Source organism: Alnus glutinosa, chromosome 12 (assembly GCF_958979055.1).
Source record: "Alnus glutinosa chromosome 12, dhAlnGlut1.1, whole genome shotgun sequence".
Lineage (NCBI taxonomy): Eukaryota > Viridiplantae > Streptophyta > Magnoliopsida > Fagales > Betulaceae > Alnus > Alnus glutinosa.
This window is the reverse complement of record NC_084897.1, coordinates 18053985-18072969: the sequence shown is the minus strand read 5'-3', so window position 1 is coordinate 18072969 and position 18985 is coordinate 18053985. Positions and strand designations below refer to the sequence as shown.

Below are 18985 nucleotides of genomic sequence, written 5' to 3'. Positions count from 1 at the left end.
TAATCATCAACTCTCAATGCAAATAATTACTGTCAAAGTCAGTAATATAATTATGCGTAATGGGTCAGTGTATTGTCATATTAAGGGTTAGTAGGGTTTATGCTTTTTTAAAAGAGTTACTGTGTCACGTGTTGTTATAATTTTGCACTTTTGAAAGTATTCAAAACGACAAGCAAATTGTGTCTCTCTTTTACTAAACTGTCCTCATCATGTTTGCCCTGGCCCCATTCCCACAAATAATTGTTTATTTTCATTCTCTACAATTTGAGATTTCTACCCTTCAACTAGCCAAGATTGTCAAGAGGGAGTCGCCCTCAATCTGGATCGAGGATTGGGTACAGAAGGCACCCAAGTTGACTGCCAGAAGGGCTACCTGGGCCTCCCCTCCTAAGGTGTTTTGCATATGCAGTTATGATGGATTGATGGTGGTCATTTTTTTTTTCCTAATTAAATAAGGAAAGAGTTATAAGGGATGATCATTTCCACTCCTGATCCGAATAGAAGAATGAGTAAATGATCCTAAAAACGAAAATGGAATGGGCTCCCCAACAACAGACCCAACATAAACTACAATAGTGCAGAAATAATAACAAACTGGAGGAAATTGGTCAAACAAGTGACTTAGTCTTATCAATGGACCGTACAAGGCAGTTTATAGAAGCAAAAGGGGCACAGAAAATGGCAAACCTATCTAAACCCCCACTTGGGACCATCAACAACTCCCGAAAAGAGGCTGAAGCCGAGAATGCACTGTCATAGTCCGAAGAAGGAACTACAGTAAAGAGAGGTACCATCACAAATCCGATTACAAAAGCCTCCACTAATTGTTTAGACCACATATAATCAAGGATAATCATTGAGCACTACAAAAGCTATTGAGAATGTGGGCCTTATAGCAACATCAAAATTTAACTTAACAGTGACAGGTGAAGGGATCGAATCTTTAGAACCTAGATGGGGGGAATTCCAAGCCTTCATCTAGTTCAGAGACCATCGATATTTGCTTGATAATTGAGTGGATGTCCATAGGGACATCATCGTGAATAAGTTTGTAACACACCGCACTAAATTATGATTAAAGACACCTAATTAATGCCTAAGTGTCTTTGATATAGTTTAATTAGTCTTAAATTTCAAAGGGATGAGAAAATGAAATTTTTGGACACTTAACGATAATTTATGCCCAGACTGTCTGAACAGTTGGTGAGGATGAAATAGGAAAGTCATGGACAATTCTAACGGTACAACTCAACAAAACATTCTAACGGTAGCAATTTGGATTCAAATAAGAATTAGCCAGCTTAGCATGGACGCGACGAGGAGCTTCTATAAAGCCCTATAAAACCCAAATTTCAAACTTTAGCTCGCCCCCAAGCTTTCAGAAACCCTAGAGAGAGAGAGAGAGAGAGAGAGTTTTGGAGGTCTTGAGGTCCTATCTTCAAGGAAGATAACCCTTATTCCTTAGCTTGGAGTTTCGTCGGTTTTATTTCATAGTTTTAACCTTAATTAGTTTCTATTTGGTGCTCATTTTCGTGTGTTGGATGATATGAGGTTTAAATGTGGCTTTGCTATGGATTAATGATGATCCTCGTGTTAGAAAGTTAAGCGTTTATGGATCATATGAACTTTTTTTTTTCTTTCTATGTTGTCTAAGAGTAGACCTCCCACTGTTTAAAGTGTAAATGTGTAGAACCTTTGTATCTTTGAGATGTTAAAAGAAGCTTTTGCGTTTTGAAAGAAATGTTGGATTTTGAATTAAGGTTTAGTCTTTGGTATTTGGGTTCCGTTTTGACGTCTGTTTGTGCCCAGTGACCATTCCAACGGTCCATTCACTGTTTGAATGCCCAGACCATTCCATCGGTTCGTGTAACAATATAACGGTCCATGTACCATTCCAACAGCCTAAATAGTAGAATGCCTAGGAGTCTAGGTTTAGATTTTAAATTTAGTCTAGAAGTGCGACTAATATTAGAATCTTTCGCAGAGGAGAGAACTGAGATCTACGAAGATTACCAAGAAGACCCATACAACCAAGGTGAGTAAGACTCAAGTTGATAGATTGCCCAGACCAGGAAGCGTACTTGTTGAGACAATTTAGGATATAGGGTGTTTTAGAGGAATTGGCTCTGGAGAATAACATGATGTCATTAGCAAAAAGGAGGTGGGTTATGGGGGCCTTTGCCTGCTAATTTTGATACATGAATGGCAGCTTCTTTCTAATGATTAAGAATGCATCAAGTAAAATTGAAATGCACCAAGCAAAGTCTAGCTCCGTACCACTACAACTGAAATGCATTGAGATGAATAAGGGAAGTTGCACCCCACAAAAGAAGAGGGGGAGGAGAGAGGGTACATTCTTGTATATAATGTTTCTAGAATAAAAGAATTGAACTGACTTTATGAGATACAGATCATTATAAAGCCCTTATTTATTTACGATGCGCTAGAAAAAAGCATATGTAGAGCTAACATACATACTGCAGATTTGCAGATAAGTGGGTTTTACTTTTAGGTGCAGAAATTGTACACTCACCCTTTCGACTAGATTTTTTTTAAGGAAGAACAAAAAAATCTAACTAAAGTATCAAATTGCCTTTCTGATATCCACTCAAGATGTTTACTGCATACTGACTCAGTTACTTTAGCTTTTATATTTAAATTCGTCTCAAAACCATGATAGAGATTAGAAAATCTTATCTTCTACAGTTGAATGCATTAGGGTTGTGTGTGTGTGTGTGTGTGTGTGTGTGAGAGAGAGAGAGAGAGAGAGAAGCAAATGCACCACTTCAAGATGTTTACTGCATACTGACTCAGTTACTTTAGTTTTTAAATTTAAATTCGTCTCAAAACCATGATAGAGATTAGAAAATCTTATCTTCTACAGTTGAATGCATTGGGGTGTGTGTGTGTGTGTGTGTGTGTGTGTGAGTGAGAGAGAGAGAGAGAGAGAGAGAGAGAGAGAAGCAAATGCACCACTCATTCAGTTGCTAAGAATTGCAGTGTCTTGCCCAAATTAGAGGATGGCATTGCGGAGAATAAACACTAAAAGAATCTAACAAAGGATCAGAAGCAACTTTAATTTGGAAAAGATGAACTCCTGTCACTTGACATTTAACATGGCAACTTATTCCTATTATCACCATAACCAGAAAACAAATTGCATTGATAATTCGTAACTAGGCACAAAGAAAGAATATAAAGCAGTCGGATAAAGCAATTAATGCAAGTGAAATGAGAAACATGGCATACAATGGTGTGCACAGAAGTGGAGCATAAGTAGTCATCAACTATGAAAGTTATCGCGTTTGCAACCTGAACAGTACAAAATTTAGACATATTTGCAACCTGAACAGTACGACATTTGGACATGCTCAACGCCGTTCGGATGCCACAGATTCAGCAGAGAAGAGATACTTCACACGCGAAAGAACTGAATCATGAGCAGGGTCATAAGGATGATCTTTGGAAGGGATCTCCAAAATAGCTGGTATTGGCTTATTGTAGCTATCAACCAGGAACCTTATCATGTTTGCAACCTGATAAATTAAGGGCAGAAAGAGTTAGTTTGTTATAGAAAATCTTTGAACGCATAACAAATTTGAAGAACTATGAACAATGTGACACATACTAAATATGTAACACATCACTAGTACTGTATGCAACCACCTAGAAATCTAAGCTCTTGCCAGACTAATCAGGAAAGCCAAATCCCTTATCTATGCTTACAAATGCATTTAGATAACCATGCAATTGGACAAGAAAATCATACAACTGGAAATAGAATTTTGTTTGCTTCAATGATAAGTTCTGAACATTTTGTTGTCAAAGAACTGGTTTTGACAATTTTTTCTTGACCACACACCCTACATGCCAAAGTGCGAGAATAAAACTTACATATTGGCTGATTAGAACAATAGCAATGTCCTCCTTTGTGGTGAACTCTTTAAATGCATCTTCAATCGCTTTGACTGTCGTTTCTGAACCAAAATGCAAATAACAGTAATTCAGAAAATAGGAAACAATTCATATTAATATAAATCTTCAACATATTCCTTGCAAGGGACAGGATGTAGATTGGTTCGGTGTAGTATATATGGGAGACATGATTAGTTCTACTGAACAAAAAGCACTTAATAAAGATACAAGATTGGCCATCTAATTTTGACTACTAATAACAATGAAACTGAAAGAATTTCATATATTGCATTGCAATCTTAGGATCACAAATAAAAATACACTTAAACAGAAATCTGAACAGCCTTCTATGAATTTCTAATGACAGGCCTATCATAAATGAAAAGACACCTCAATTGCCATCATAACATTCAAAATTTGGAGGAATTTACTTTGGAAGTGATTCATTGAAGACAATGTTCCAAGTCAATCATATAGAGGACCTTAAAGCATCAATGCTCACTAACTAAAACTCCATCTTTTGCATGAGCGAATGCACATAGGGTTTTATCATATTGGAGAATAATCAAAGTAAAATAGATCCAAATTAAGGGAATTATTAGACTCTGCATGTCACAACCCGGGGAAAATTATATTACTCCAAAAGAATCAATCAAAGTTACAATTGGAGCTCTTTGAATCACTAATAAAGGTCAGTCTCATTTAGTAGTGTAACGCCATCATAATCCATTCACTTAATAAGGGACTTAACATTTCGAGGTGTCATAATCTCCCTTACTCAAATCATCGACGTCCTCGTCAGGCACACATCATGATGCAGTGCCTAACTGTTACTAGGTTACTCTAATACCACAACTATCACAACCCAAACTTCAAATATGCATGATAGTGACAACGATTGAAATATTGCCAAAATTTGCAGTAATAAATTTCAACAACACGCAAATGAGAGCAACTAACATCCACAACCCATCAAAATCATAACCTCAATAAATCATTTATTACAACGTCAATATTTTTTTTTTGATAACCGAAATATCATTAAAAAACGCAAGTACACAGGGAGTATACAAGAGGAGCGTCTAAGACGGAGAAGAAAAAAGAACAAGAAAATCATGAAAGCTAATCACTAAGGGAGCTAGGAACGCAGCAGTCTAAATGAACAAAGAATAAAAAAAGAAAGTTCTGAGCTCCTCAAACATCATTTATTTGTCCTCGAAGTTTCTATCATTTCGTTCCCTCCACAAGCACCACATAAAGCAAGAAGGAACCCTCTTCCACACAACAGCACTCCGAGAGCAACCACCCTCCACCAGCAAGCGAATAAATCTACCACCCGAAGAGGCATAACCCAATACAAGCTGAAGCAACTAAATATGGCATTCCATAAGACACGAGCAACCTCACAATGGAGAAGGTGGTCCACAGTTTCTCCATTCATTTTGCACATACAACACCTATCAATCACAATGACATGCATCTTTCTAAGATTATCCAAGGTAAGGATCTTCCCTAGCGCTACCGACCAAGCAAAAAAAGCTACTTTAAAGGGAACCTTGGTCCGCCAAATACTTCTCCAAGGGAAAGGATCTTCCTTTTTGCAAGGAAGAACCTTATAGAAAGAACTAACCACAAACTTCTCTTTGTTCGTCCCCTTCACTTCTCACTCTAATGGAATACAACAAGGTGAAGAAGGAAGTCAAGACATCTACCTCCCAGTCGTGGGCCGCTCAAATAAAGCCGACGTACCACTGAAGGGGACTACTCTCTGAAACCATGTGAGTTGCAACAAGTGCATCCTTATCACGAGCAATGCCATATAAAACCGGAAAAGCTTCCTTGAGGGTCATCTCTCCACACCACACATCATGCCAAAATCTGATCCTGGACACATGACCTAAAATAAATCTAGTATGACTACAAAACGAACTCCACCCATTCCTTATGTACTTCCAAAGCCCCACTCCATGAGACCCATGGCGATCTAAGGAGCACCACCCGTCCCACGCACCATCGTAATTAGCATCCACAAGAACTTTCCACCAAGCCTCTCTCTCAAGCACATAACGCCAAAGCCAATACCCTAACAAAGCCTTGTTGAAGATCCTCAAGTCTAAATGCCCAAGCCTCCTTCAAAAATAGGGGAGCAAACCTTGGACCAACAAACCAGGTGGTATTTGAACTCTTCACCTAAACCACCCCATAAGAAATCTCAATGGAGCTTCTCAATACGATTTGCCACACTAGCAGGAATAGGGAAGAGAGACAAGAAGTACGTATGAAGATTGGAAAGAGTGCTCTTTATAAGGGTAACCCTACCACCCTTCAGATACATCCGCTTCTAGCTACCCAACCGCCTCTCAATCTTTCCAACAACACCATCCCAAATAGACTTGGCCTTAAAAGAGGCCCCCAAAGGAAGACCAAGGTACTTTAAAGGTAACGAGGAAACCACACAACCCAAGATGCCAACAAAACATCCACATTATCCACACAGCCCATAAGAACCAAAACAAACTTAGCCAAGTTAATCTTCAAACTTGAGACAGCGTCAAAGCACAAGAACAACGCACGAAGATAGCGAAGATGCTTAGGATTAGCCCCACAAAAAATCAAAGTATCGTCCGCAAACAACAGATGAAAAATGTTAACCACCTCAGAGCGTCTAGAACCCATTGAGAAGCCTGAAAGAAAACCTCTCTAACAGTAGCAACGAGCAACTTACTTAGAGCCTCCATAACGATGACAAACATGAGAAGAGACAGAGGATCACCCTATCTTAGCCCGCGAAAGCTACTAAAGAAACCAAATGGAGTGCCATTCACCAAGACAGAAAAGCGCACATAAGAAATGCAATGCGCTATCCAAGAAATATTGATACCATAATATCCAAAGTCAATATTAAATACTGATGCCATAATAAAACTCCTTTAGGAATGATAAATAAACAAAATGAGTCTAAATCCTTAAATATATCCACAAGTTCCAATTTATCAAGCAAAATTCAAGCATATTCTTGCTATGACACCTTTGAAAATCCTCACAAACTGGTACCCCAGAACCCTCTAAACTTCCTGAATTTTGTAGCTGGAAGGGTTCTCTATACTATCTTTGGAAAATACTTCTCATACAATACTTTCTTAAACCAGGTCTCAGTTGATTAGATTTGTTTCACCTAATTCAAGTTTTAACAAGCCCTTCTCAGAGTTTCACCATCTCTTAGTGTTTCCGGTAAGCTTGAAGGCAGCATATGTACCTTCTAATTATCAATGCATCCCATAACCTCAAGTAGCTTCTCCATCTTCAAGAATCAATTTTCCGACTCCAAAGGGTCAGGTTTCCCCTCAAATATAGGAGGGTGTTGTTTATTAAAAGACTCGAATGAACAACCCTCTCTAGTCTCTGCATCCCTTGCGCTCTATTACGGGTCCAAGCAATCCTCGTCATTACCCTCATAGAAACTACATCTAAAATGTCAAAGGCATCAATAGTTGCATTGACTCTCAATAAATCCTCATCGCCCACATTTGTAGGAATCCTACGCTCAACCTCCACACTTGCTAATGGTGGACTTTCTCTCCCTCATGGTGCCACAAGTGTCCCTACCACCACGCATCCCAATTGATAGTTTCTTAGGTGATGGCATGATGTTCCTAAAATCATAACTATCAAAGTGAGCTTGTTACAACTAGTACAATATAAGTACGAGGCTACCAAAATGAGCACTTAACAATAACTAGAAAACAACAATTACTCTCTTGCCCTAAATAAATCGACACAACACAAGGCCATATATTAAACACTTAATGCTCTTGCTTAAATTAAAATCACCTCCTAAGCATAAAATTCCAAAGAATTATTAGCCTATACTTTGATACTATTTGTAATGGCTCAAAAAACATAACCATATTTGCACTATTATTTCAAAATGACTAGTCAAAATTACAACTAGAACTCTTTGAATCACTTATAAAGGTCAATCTCACCTAGAAAGAAACTAATGTAAGACCTAACACCCATATAACACCATCACAATCCACCCACCCAATGTGGAACTTAACTTTTCATGTCAAATTGCAGCTTGAGTAGCTCAAACCCACAAACTTCACTAAACGCATAGCTTGGGAAGCATTTGGAAACTTCAAATAACCACCCATCCCTAGCTTCTAAATTGCCCCTTTGGTAACTGTGACAACCCATAAAGTTAGTCTCACATTGGGAATATGGATTACCCAGGTGTTCATAGGTGCTAAGTCCCACATTGATTCCTTACTTAGTGTTTATAGGTGTTAAGTTCCACATTGGTTCCTTACTTAAGTGTTCATAGGTGCTAAGTCCCTTTGGTGGACTCCCTCTCACAAAGGGAAGTTTGATGTTAGTTCTTTCTTCTTTTTTTTGATAAGTAAATGAAATTTTATAAAAAGCGTAAAGCGCCCCTTTAAGTACACTGTAAGTATACACAAGGAAACACCTAAGAAGGCAAAGAAAAACGAACAAGAAAATCAAAGAAACTAATAGACATGGGTGACAAAAAAGCCTCTGTCCAAAGATACAACAGAAGAAAAAACGAAGCAACAATATCCTCCATGGAATTCTCCAAGTCTTCAAAACACCTAATATTTCTCTCCTTCCAAACACACCAAAGAATGCAAATAGGCACCATCTTCCAAACTACAACACTCCTTGACTAACCTGCCTTCCACCAACAAGCAAATAAATCTACAACTCTCCTAGGTATAACCCAAGACAGACCAAACCGAGAAAAGACATGATTCCACAAAGTAGAAGCCACATCACAATGAAGAAGAAGGTGGTCTACAGTTTCCCCATCTCTTTTGCATAAATAGCATCTATCCACAATGATGATCTTTCGCTTCCTGAGATTATCCGCTGTAAGAATCTTTCCAAGGGCTGCCGACCATGCGAAGAAAGCCGCCCTCGGAGGAGCCTAAGTCCTCCACACACTCTTCCAAGGGAAATGACTACCCTCACAATCGGCCAAGGAGCTGAAATAGGACTTCAACTTGAACACCCCTTTCTTAGAAGGGACCCACCTGAGCCTATCAGCACAATCTCTACTCACCGTGGCTAAATGCAACACATGATAGCAAAATGCAAATACACCTACTTCCCAGTCATGCGCCTCTCTAACAAAGCTCACATTCCATTGGATAGCTTCGCCCAAAACCTCCATATTATCCGCAACAGAAGCATCCTTCATCCGAGCAATACCAAACAGAACAGGAAAAGCTTCCTTCAACACCCTATCCCCGCACCACAGATCATGCCAAAATTTTGTCCTAGCCCCATCCCCCACTTCCAATCTAGAGAGACCAGAGAAACTCCCCCACCATTTCCTGATATTCTTCCACAGCCCCACCCCATGAGCACCTACAGGCTCGCGGGAACACCACCCACCCCACAAACTACCAAACTTGGCATCCACCGCAACTCTCCACCAAGCTTCTCTCTCTATTAAGGTCCTTGCTTGCAAAGAGGAAGCTTCTAACCCCTGGAGAAGTATTTGGCGGACCTAGATTCCCTTGAAAGTGGCTTTTTTTGCTTGGTCGGCGGCGCTATGGAAGATCCTTACCTTGAATAATCTTAGAAAGAGACATGTCATTGTGATTTTTTTTTTTTTTTTTTTAATGACGAGGAACCCCTCCAAGGCAGGGCCACTTCGTGTACCCACCCCTATCAGGTAAACCCCGGACCCATGTAAAGTGCTCCCTCCACACGACATGTCATTGTGATTGATAGTCTTTTTAATGATATTTCTCTTACTTACCAAAGAAAAAAGAAATTGGGCTTTATAAGTGATTCTAGGGAGCTCCAATTGTAACTTGACTAGTTATTTTAAAGTGATAGTGCAGATATGGCTTGCGCTTTCCATCGGTCGTTACAATAACTGCCGTCAAAACAAATAGGTATGCTTTTCCAGCTAAAATAGAGCTTGAAAGAAAAATCAATGATTTAGACCTTTTTATAGTAAAATCCCTATGAGGATATGCAAGAAGGAAAAACATATTAAAAAAAATCCACAAGAACTTAGGGTACTTCTTCTTCCAAACTCCAAGCCTTAGAAAGCAATCAAACCAAGTAAGAGCACATTAAAGAAGCATTGATTATAATAAGGAAACTTTAATGAAAAAGAGATACCACTTTATACAACAAAAAGAAAAATACTTATCTATTTTTCATCATAAAAGCTCCTACATATGAAGTATCTCATACATAGAACATGCTTCAAGATGTAAAGTAAATCTTTAGCCTCGCCAGTCCATTGTTTATGGGTAGGTTACACACGCAGCTCAATTCAGTAAGACCACTATCTTGAGGCATGCATATCACACATAAAGCATCCCAAAAATCATGAGACACCTGTGAGGATTAAACCTTAGACCTTGAGGCAAAGTAGTCACTCTCCAATTGCACCCAGGGCATTTTTCCTTATGCCTCATTCCAGACACTTCCTCAAGACTCAAACCTCATACACCTTCCAGATTATGCAAAATACCTAGCCAATGAACAGACATTCCCTTTAGCAAGTTGCCACAAGGAAGCTACCATCTATTTATAAATGAAAGACATGGACAAACTGAAACACTATGAAGAGTAATTAGAGGTAGCAATTTCTAGAATCCTGATGAATTGAAAGTGGCAGGCTAGTATGATCAACTTGAATTAAGTAGAAAGAAGAATGTATCTAATTAGACAATGGGGAAGTTGAGCTATTTGGTTTGCAAGCTGGACACGTCAACCTTTAGGGACACCACAACAAGTACTTACACAGACCATGAAGAAACTTTAGAGGATTATATCAGCACCCAAAACCGACCAATGAAGGCTTTCATCAACTTAATTTAGGATTATACCAGAAAGGCAGAATTGTTCATTACAGAATGGAGAATCGGTAAGGTATATGTTCCAAAAAGAAAGCATTTCCTTCTTCTCATTCTGAAACTAATTAGTAATTAAAAAAATTATTAATTTCCTGTTTTAATTAAGAGAGAGAGAGAGAGAGAGAAACAATTTTCTTTTTCTTGATAAGTCAAAATACATACACGCATAAGAGAATCAGAAAGATAAAATTTAAACTCGCTAAGAATTACAACATGATTATTGTTGCTCTAATAGTTCAATAAACACATGAAATAACCAATTTTGATAATCCACCATCATAAGGCTCATATGCATACTTGAATCAACAATAAGATAGTTTGTCTTTCTCCGCAAGTCGACATCACCCACACCAGCCAGCAAAAATCCAGTTATGGTGTCCTAAATGACAAAAATCATCCATGAGAACAATCTTCAAGATTTATATGATGTGAACTACATAACAGGTCCGAAATTAATGAATTCCCGCATTATACCAAATGAAACTTAACTAAAAGGAATAAAAAAACTAGGAAAAAAATGCATGAATTGATGAAGGAAATAGGAATATATGAAACTGTATATGGTCTGACCTTTTCACCCATAAAACTACAGTAGATGCCTGGAACCAGTAATTCCCTATATGACGCTATGGACAGAGGTAACACATTACTCGAATATGATCAAATTGTATGAGACATCATAGTAGAAATCCTTGCCTATCTATTTTGAATGAAATTTGTATATGTGGCTATGGTGAAAATCACGTTGATCTGTTCAATGTCAAATGAATTTCTTGATACTTATAAGCCAGCAACACAGAAAGCAAGACAAACTCACAAAAAACTACATTCACCCTACCTCATCGGCAATCATGGCAATAAGTGCTGAGCTTTTATTGGGGATTTGAGCTCGGCCGGCCATTTTAATCTCTATTCTTCAACCAGAGCAAGAGAAAAACTCATCAGGAAAAAATGTGATCCTATCATTTACATACATGAAACAGTAACTACTGCAATGTACACTACCTCCTGCCAAACAATACATTTATTGTATGAGATTTTAAACTGCAAATTTACTATAGCTTTCTTCACTTTGTGTGTAAAACGTGGAATATGAAAAAATTTCGTGCCTTCAGTATCAGTCCCAAATAGCTAGAATAAGTCCATGCCAATTGTACATAGATAAAACAGTAGACATGCAGATAATTGGAACTACGACAATATTCTCAAACCCATTTTTCCCTGCTGTTTAGTTGCTTACATAGTTTTGGAGAAGAAAAGCAATCTAAATATCAAAATCTTAACCCTTTATTTTATTTATAATTTGAACCCATACAAAGAAAAAAAACCCCATCCAAATCTGCCCAAATCAACAACTTTAGCTCAGTTCATTTGGCATTTTTTTTCGTGCAAAAAAAAAAATTATTACTTCTACAACTTTCTTCTCCTTTCCTCGGTTTTCTCAGCAGCCAAACAGAGAGAAAAAGAAAAAGAAATGAAACAACTAACAATATTTCTCAGAAAACAAGCAAAATTGTTTTCCGATACATAAATTCCTTCTATCCGATTCTCTCTCCTTCAAGAAAACAAGAAAATTGGATCATCTAAAATGAATCATGGAAAAAAAAAAAAAAAAATTAAAACATCAAAGCGTGCAGTGAAAAATTTAAGCTATAATTAAGCAAGACAATTAGATAATGAAAATTAAGCAACTACTAACAATAACATTGTGCAATAAATCAAATTTAGTGAAATTGGTAAAACTTAATTTCTTCAAAAAGAATTACCCGAGAAAACGGTGTGTCCGTGACTCAGGCTTCGGAGTTCGGATCAGAGAGAGAGAGATTGAGATTTTGAAGTGGCGCAAGGTAAAGAAGAAATTAAAAGGATCGAGACCCGAAGGGCACTGACCCGGATTTGAATCTTTTTTCGTTAGTTACCGACCCGTCTTGGAATATTAGCAATATAGCCCAGAAGCCAACAAAAGTGCTTGGGCTCGTTTGTGGGCTTAGAATGGTTTAGTTTCTTGCTTAACGATTAAAAAATAAAAAACTGTAGTACTCAACTACACAGTATAGGCGCCGCTCTTAACAGGTAGGTGTTATTATAGTCACGTTCAAATAGAATAATCACAGTTGGTATCTCTCATCTGCCTATTTAAATCGAGAAAAAAAAAAAAAAAAAAAAATTATCTGGAAGGGAAGGGGGGCAACATTATGTTGTAAATTCTCGTTACAAAATCATGAATAAACATCTTGCTCAACAAATGCAATGTCTCAAATAGATGTTGGGAAATTCTCCATCAAATCCTGTTCCAAAGATTGATGAATGGTCGCCTTTGCTAATCTATGTGTCGTTTCATTAGTTTGCCTTTTTATGTATAATGTTTCATTGTCCATGACTAAAACTACTTAGGATAATTTTTGTACTTCAATTAATTGTGCATACTTGCTCAAGCAATGTCCTTCTTTTCACAAGACATTAACTACTTCCAATTCCGGCGTATTTCTGTTATGTGGATATGCAACGGATCTTGTAACGCGCCTTTCAATCATAAAATAAGTTAGATTGTTATTCTTCTTCTTATCTATTTTGATATATTGTTAGGTTCTGAAGGAATCTATACCTTTTAGATTATGAGAGAATTTAAACTTTTTAAATTTCAAGCGAACCTAGACCTTTTCAAAAATACAATATTTGGGATTAAAATTAAGAAAAATTGCACCATTGGTCACTGTGGTTAGCCTAAATTAGAAATCATTCATTCTGGTATCAAAATTATTTCAGATATTCATGTGGTTGGCTTAATTTACAAATCGCTCTCTGAAGTCAAATTCCGTTAAAAAAATTGGCAGATTCTGTTAGGCGCCACGTCGACGACAATAAGATGACGATACGTGTCGATCATAATAAAAAAAATATAAATCTATTAAAAATATAAATAAATAAACTTAAAAATTTATTTTTAAAAAAAATAAAATAAAATTAGAATAGAAATTTTTTTTTAAAAAAAAAAAAAGGGTGGCTACCGGTTGGCTAGCCACCCCTAGATGCCTTTGGGGTTGGCCTTCGGGGCACTCTTAGATGCATTTCAGGCAATCACCCCTTTTCTATTTTTAATTTTTTAAAAATAAAATAAATTTTTATTTTAGTATCCACATTGGATATGTAAGACCCATATACAGAAAAAGAGATTCAATGGTTAATTTAAAAAATTGACAAATTCTGTTAGGCGTCACATCAGTGACAATAAGATGATGATACTTGTCGATCATAATAAAAAAAAAAAATATAAATAAATAAACTTAAAAAATTATTTTTGTTAAAAAAATAAAAATAAAAATAAACAATTTGAAAAAAATAAAAAACAAAAAAAAAAGGGGTGGCTATCGGTTGGCCACCCCCAACCCCTAGGGGTGGCCGCACGCCACCCCTAGATGCTGAAGGCCACCCTTAGATGCATTTTGGGTAGTCACCTCTTTTCTATTTTCAATTTTTTTAAAAAAAAAATAATAATTTTTTTTTTTTTATTTTAGGACCCACATTAGATATGTAAGACTCATATGTAAGAAAAGAGATTCAATAGTTAATTTGAAAAAAAAAAAAATGTTAAAGTTGTACAAGAGTTATATAGAAGTTTTAAACGTATCATATTCCTATTTTTAAAGCCTTAACAACATACGAGTTATAAATACGAGAAGAGAAATGCTCTACTTCCAAAATTTTCACCCCCAAAATTGGTTCCCAAATGATGTGTTACAATCCCATAAGACGATGACATATTTTTCAAAATAGTTGATCTCATCTATGATTAGCACATCATTTGGAAATCAACTTTTAGGAAAAAAAAAATTTGGTCAGTGTAGCACTTTTCATATGAGAAATGTTTGTTATGTAACCATAGACACAACTCTCATCTAGTTTTGCCTATGTTGCAGTTTATTTTTATTTATTATTTCTTTTGTTTTCTCAATAAAAATGATAAAACTAGTGTGGGGTAAAATGTTAGGGCATTTTCTTGAAGAAAAATAAAATAAAAATAAACTGTCATATAGATAAAATTGAACAAAATTATGTATATGATTATACAACAATCATTTCTATGTAAATATACACCTCGATTCATGGATATACATAGGTTTTATCTATTTGTAAATTGTATTCTACATGGTATACTGGGGAAGCAGTCTTTCTCCACGTTCACTGGATTTATAACACTTTATATAATTTGTAATGGTTGAATATAGCACCTCCAAAAATGTAGCCAAAATAAAGACAAAAACAACAAAGAAAAATATAAATATAAATATGCCTACTTGTGATTATCCTATTATATTTTTCAATTTTGAATATTTGAACTATGTACAACGAGGTACCCACTTCAATTTTATAAAAATAAGAATTGTTTCATTTTTTTTTTTATAGAGTTATCATCAAACGTTTCAGTTTGTTAATGTTTTAAAAAAATAAGATTAAATCATTTAAATATCATTCCTTACTAATAACTTTTATAGAGTTTCATCACAAACCAAACTCTTTGGGTCAACGAGAGATTATACATCAGCATAGAATATTAAAGGTGTGTTTGAGATTGAGATTTCGTAAACAATAAATGTGATTTTAAATCAAATCGCAGAACATAAATCGTTTGGGAACTGTGTTTTTAAAAATTGCTATTTGAAAACGCAGAAAATTTGTTTTTTCAAATCGCAGGTAAGATGGTGTTTTTTTGAAAATGCAAAATTTTAAAGGTTAATTTGCGATATTAAATGTTAAACTGCGATTTTACCAAATGCTTAACTGTGTTTTTAAAAATCACTTTTTTCAAATCGTAGATTTTAAAATCGTGATTTTAAATCGTACTTTTTGAAATCGCAAACTCAAACGGACCCTAAATAGCTTTGTTAAGAAAACACCAAATCTCTACCTTCTCTATCACTCATGACAAATAAAACAAAACAAAAACCTATTCTTTTACCGGTCCTCTCTAACTAGAAAAATAAACACCGCCGCCGTCCCGCCACTGTCCATACCAACAGCACTCTCTCCTTTTCGAGCACCACCCTATCCCGGCGCCGTCTCCCGCACCGACTTTGACAGCGTGTTTGCGAACCGGCACAAAACCGTGCGTCCCTTTCAGGGTTCTTTCTTTGTTTCACATTGCTATACAAATTATTCTCACAAACAATCAAACAAAATTGGTAATTTTAGGAGTGGTCTTTTAGAACATGTTGTGCAAAATAAGAAGGTGCGTAATGGTACTGAAAGCACTTTCCGGGTAGCTTCTTGTGCTCACTACTCAACAAAACACTCATTTAAAAAAAAAAAAAAAAAAAAAAAACCTTTACTTATTTCACCATCACTCCTCTTTCTCGGAAGCTTCTCCTTTCCGGACTGCTGGCCCCACTGAATTGGGGCCTTTCCGGAAGTCCCTACCCACGTGAATCGCAAAATAAGTCCAGGCTTACTATTATAAAAAGTGCAAAAGAGTAGTGAACGAAATCCAAATCTATTAAAAAAAAACTCGGCAAAAATGTTTTTAAAATTCAATGAATCTTTTCAAATTAGAATAGTGAAAAGTATCCATCATTGAAATATTCCCAAAATTGAATTTAAAGACACTTCCATAGTCCCATATGAAATACTAAAATCTTTCATTAAACAATTTAAAGAAGGGCAAGTTCAATGGGTGTGGATAAATATATTCAGACAATTTAAACAGATGAGGTTCAGGCTGTTTAGGAACATACTCGAACAGATAAACTTGTTTCTTCGAGTTGTTCAACCAAGTGGGACTCGAGCCGCTAAGGCACTTGTTTAAGCAAATTAAGCATATTCCTCCTTGTTGCACTCGATCAGGATTCTACTTGCATAGCATATGAAGATTCGTATGTATTTTTATAATTTCATGTAAAATACTTGATTTTTATTTTTATTTTTATTTTACTGCAACAGCCTCTTAGTACTACCCAAAAGAAAAATATCAAACACACATTATAGTGCTTCTCAACTTATGCTGCAAGTGCTGGCACCTTGTGCTATACTAGCAGCATTTTTGTTTATCTTGTAACTCTTCTTTTACCATGCTCTAGGGATTTTAGGAGAGGAATATATATATATATATATCATACTAATATCTCATTACTATCACATTATGTTGATGTGACAATGTCACTTTACAATTGGATCAGGCATGGTTAAAACAAACCTTATTATATATATATATATATATATATATATATATATATATATATATATATATATATATATATATATATATATATATATATATAGATTGATGACACTACCACATCAACCAGCAGGATAATGATGAGATAAGAATATTAAGAAAAACATAATAATCCAAAATTGTAATATATAACATTTTTCTTGTTAAAATATATATATATATATCATTACTATCATATTATGTTGACGTGACAATGTCACTCTACAATTGGATTAGGCATGGTTAAAACAGACCTTATTAAATATTTAAATATATATATATATATATATATATATATATATATATGATGAGGATATTAAAAAAACACATAATAATCCAAATGTGTAGTATATAACATTTTTCTTGTTAAAAATAAAAATAAAATAAATAAAAAAAAAAAAAAAATCTAAGAATAGATTGACATTCCCACCTAACAAATATATATATATATATATATATATATATATATATTATATGCGCGCATGCTGGAGCTATGGCCCCCCAAATCCTCATAGCCCTCCTAGGAATGCATATAGAGTTAGTTGTCTTCCCATGTTCCACATATCAATTCCATTCTTACAACATAAAAATAAATTTTATATATATGTATATGGGGCAGACTGAGGTTATGGTACCCCAAACCTTATAGCCCTCCAATAAATAAATATATAGTGACTTACCAAGTTATGTGTTAGAAAAAAGAAAAAAATATACTCAAAGGCAATATTTCAGATAGTTGTAGAGATTGATTGAGGTTGTATATAAAAACTCAACGCCTCCTTTTTCACTCAATAATTGCTTGAAAATTGAAGTTATTAACTTATATATACTTGTTTAAAAAGATAATTAATTAAAAAGAAAAAAAAAAATAGGAATTCCATTTGACATGAGGGCCACCTAATCAGACATCAGTGGAGCATGCAGAGCCTAAGTATGTTTTTCATTGGCAACACGGGCTAAATATAATAGGAGTGGGCACCCTTCTTCATATAATATAATCCATAGAGCCTAGAGCCTAGAGCCTAGGAAAAGGTCATTCCAATTATTGTTTCAGGAGGCTTCCTAAACAGGAAACACTCATCCGTCCCTGTGAACTTTTTTTAATAAAAAATTATTTTTTTATTATAAATGGGTGATGGGGGGCGGATGAGTGTCCCCCATCAAGCATTTCCCTTGTTTCAGATTCCACCAACAAGGCCGCTACAACTAATTTTATTGACAATTTATTCTTCATTTTAACTGTAAAAAGAGCTTGCTTTGAATTGCTGTCAAGAATGAAATTCCTTATAGTCTATTATATTTGGTCTCTTTAATTTTTGTGTTTGAGTTCTTCGGCATTGTTTGTAGTTCTTTGTTCTATTCATCTATTATTTCTTTTTTTTTAAAAAAAAAAAATAAAATTAATAACTTGTTATGGACAAGGTTAATAAAAGGGGCCTTTATGAGCTTAATATGAGTTATATAGTTAGGAGTAAAAAGTTTTGGGCATGTAACATGCAAAATTTATGCTTATTATATATATCTTTGGGCTAAAGTACAAGAAAATCTAATTTTTTTTTTTAATCAAACAAAACCAAGAGATCGAAAGTATTCGAATTTGGATCACCACATGTGCTTTAATTTAATCTAATGATATTTCTTCACGAAGCTTTGATTAAAGGATTTTTATGTCTATCTAATATTCTATCCAATAAGAATCCTTTCAACAAATTTAACTGACGTAGCATGCTCAATTCACTTTTTAACTTTTAGATTAACCTAATAGAGGACTTGGCAACCTAAACAGTAGAATGCAATCTCTATCAAGGTTATGCATTTTACCTAATCAGAAACTATAAATTTTTATTTGAAAAATGCTACAGTTTCGCTCTCATACTCTTAATTGTACACTCTTTGACGTGATATTAAAAATCACAATTAAATTTTAGATGAATCACTATAAGAATAATTTTTACTGCCA

At 35.4% G+C, this 18985-nt stretch overlaps 1 protein-coding gene across 3 annotated transcripts; it reads right to left on the bottom strand.

Annotated features, from left to right (window-relative positions):
* Positions 1 to 3221: 3221 nt before the first annotated feature.
* Positions 3222 to 12709, bottom strand: LOC133851925 (V-type proton ATPase subunit F). 3 transcript variants are annotated; one of them, XM_062288556.1, is made up of 5 exons: positions 12584 to 12709; positions 11656 to 11825; positions 11115 to 11196; positions 3895 to 3977; positions 3222 to 3536 (listed from the first exon to the last, which is right to left on the bottom strand). In XM_062288556.1, the coding sequence occupies exons 2-5, from the start codon at positions 11716 to 11718 to the stop codon at positions 3372 to 3374; spliced, it is 393 nt and encodes a 130-aa protein (XP_062144540.1). In that variant the 5' UTR covers positions 11719 to 11825; positions 12584 to 12709; the 3' UTR covers positions 3222 to 3371. The 3 variants fall into 3 exon arrangements, with proteins under 3 accessions (XP_062144540.1, XP_062144539.1, XP_062144538.1); XM_062288555.1 differs by having other exon boundaries at positions 11656 to 11731; positions 12584 to 12672; XM_062288554.1 differs by having other exon boundaries at positions 11656 to 11726; positions 12584 to 12671.
* Between the last annotated feature and the right edge of the window lie 6276 nt (positions 12710 to 18985).

Coding starts and splice junctions, on each gene's coding strand:
- LOC133851925 (XM_062288556.1), bottom strand. CDS start 11,718: ATGGCCGGCCGAGCTCAAATCCCCAATAAAAGCTCAGCACTTATTGCC. Junction 3,978..11,114: donor CTATCTTATTGTTGATTCAA/GTATGCATATGA, acceptor ATTTTGGTTCAG/AAACGACAGTCAAAGCGATT. Junction 3,537..3,894: donor TTGTTCTAATCAGCCAATAT/GTAAGTTTTATT, acceptor TTAATTTATCAG/GTTGCAAACATGATAAGGTT.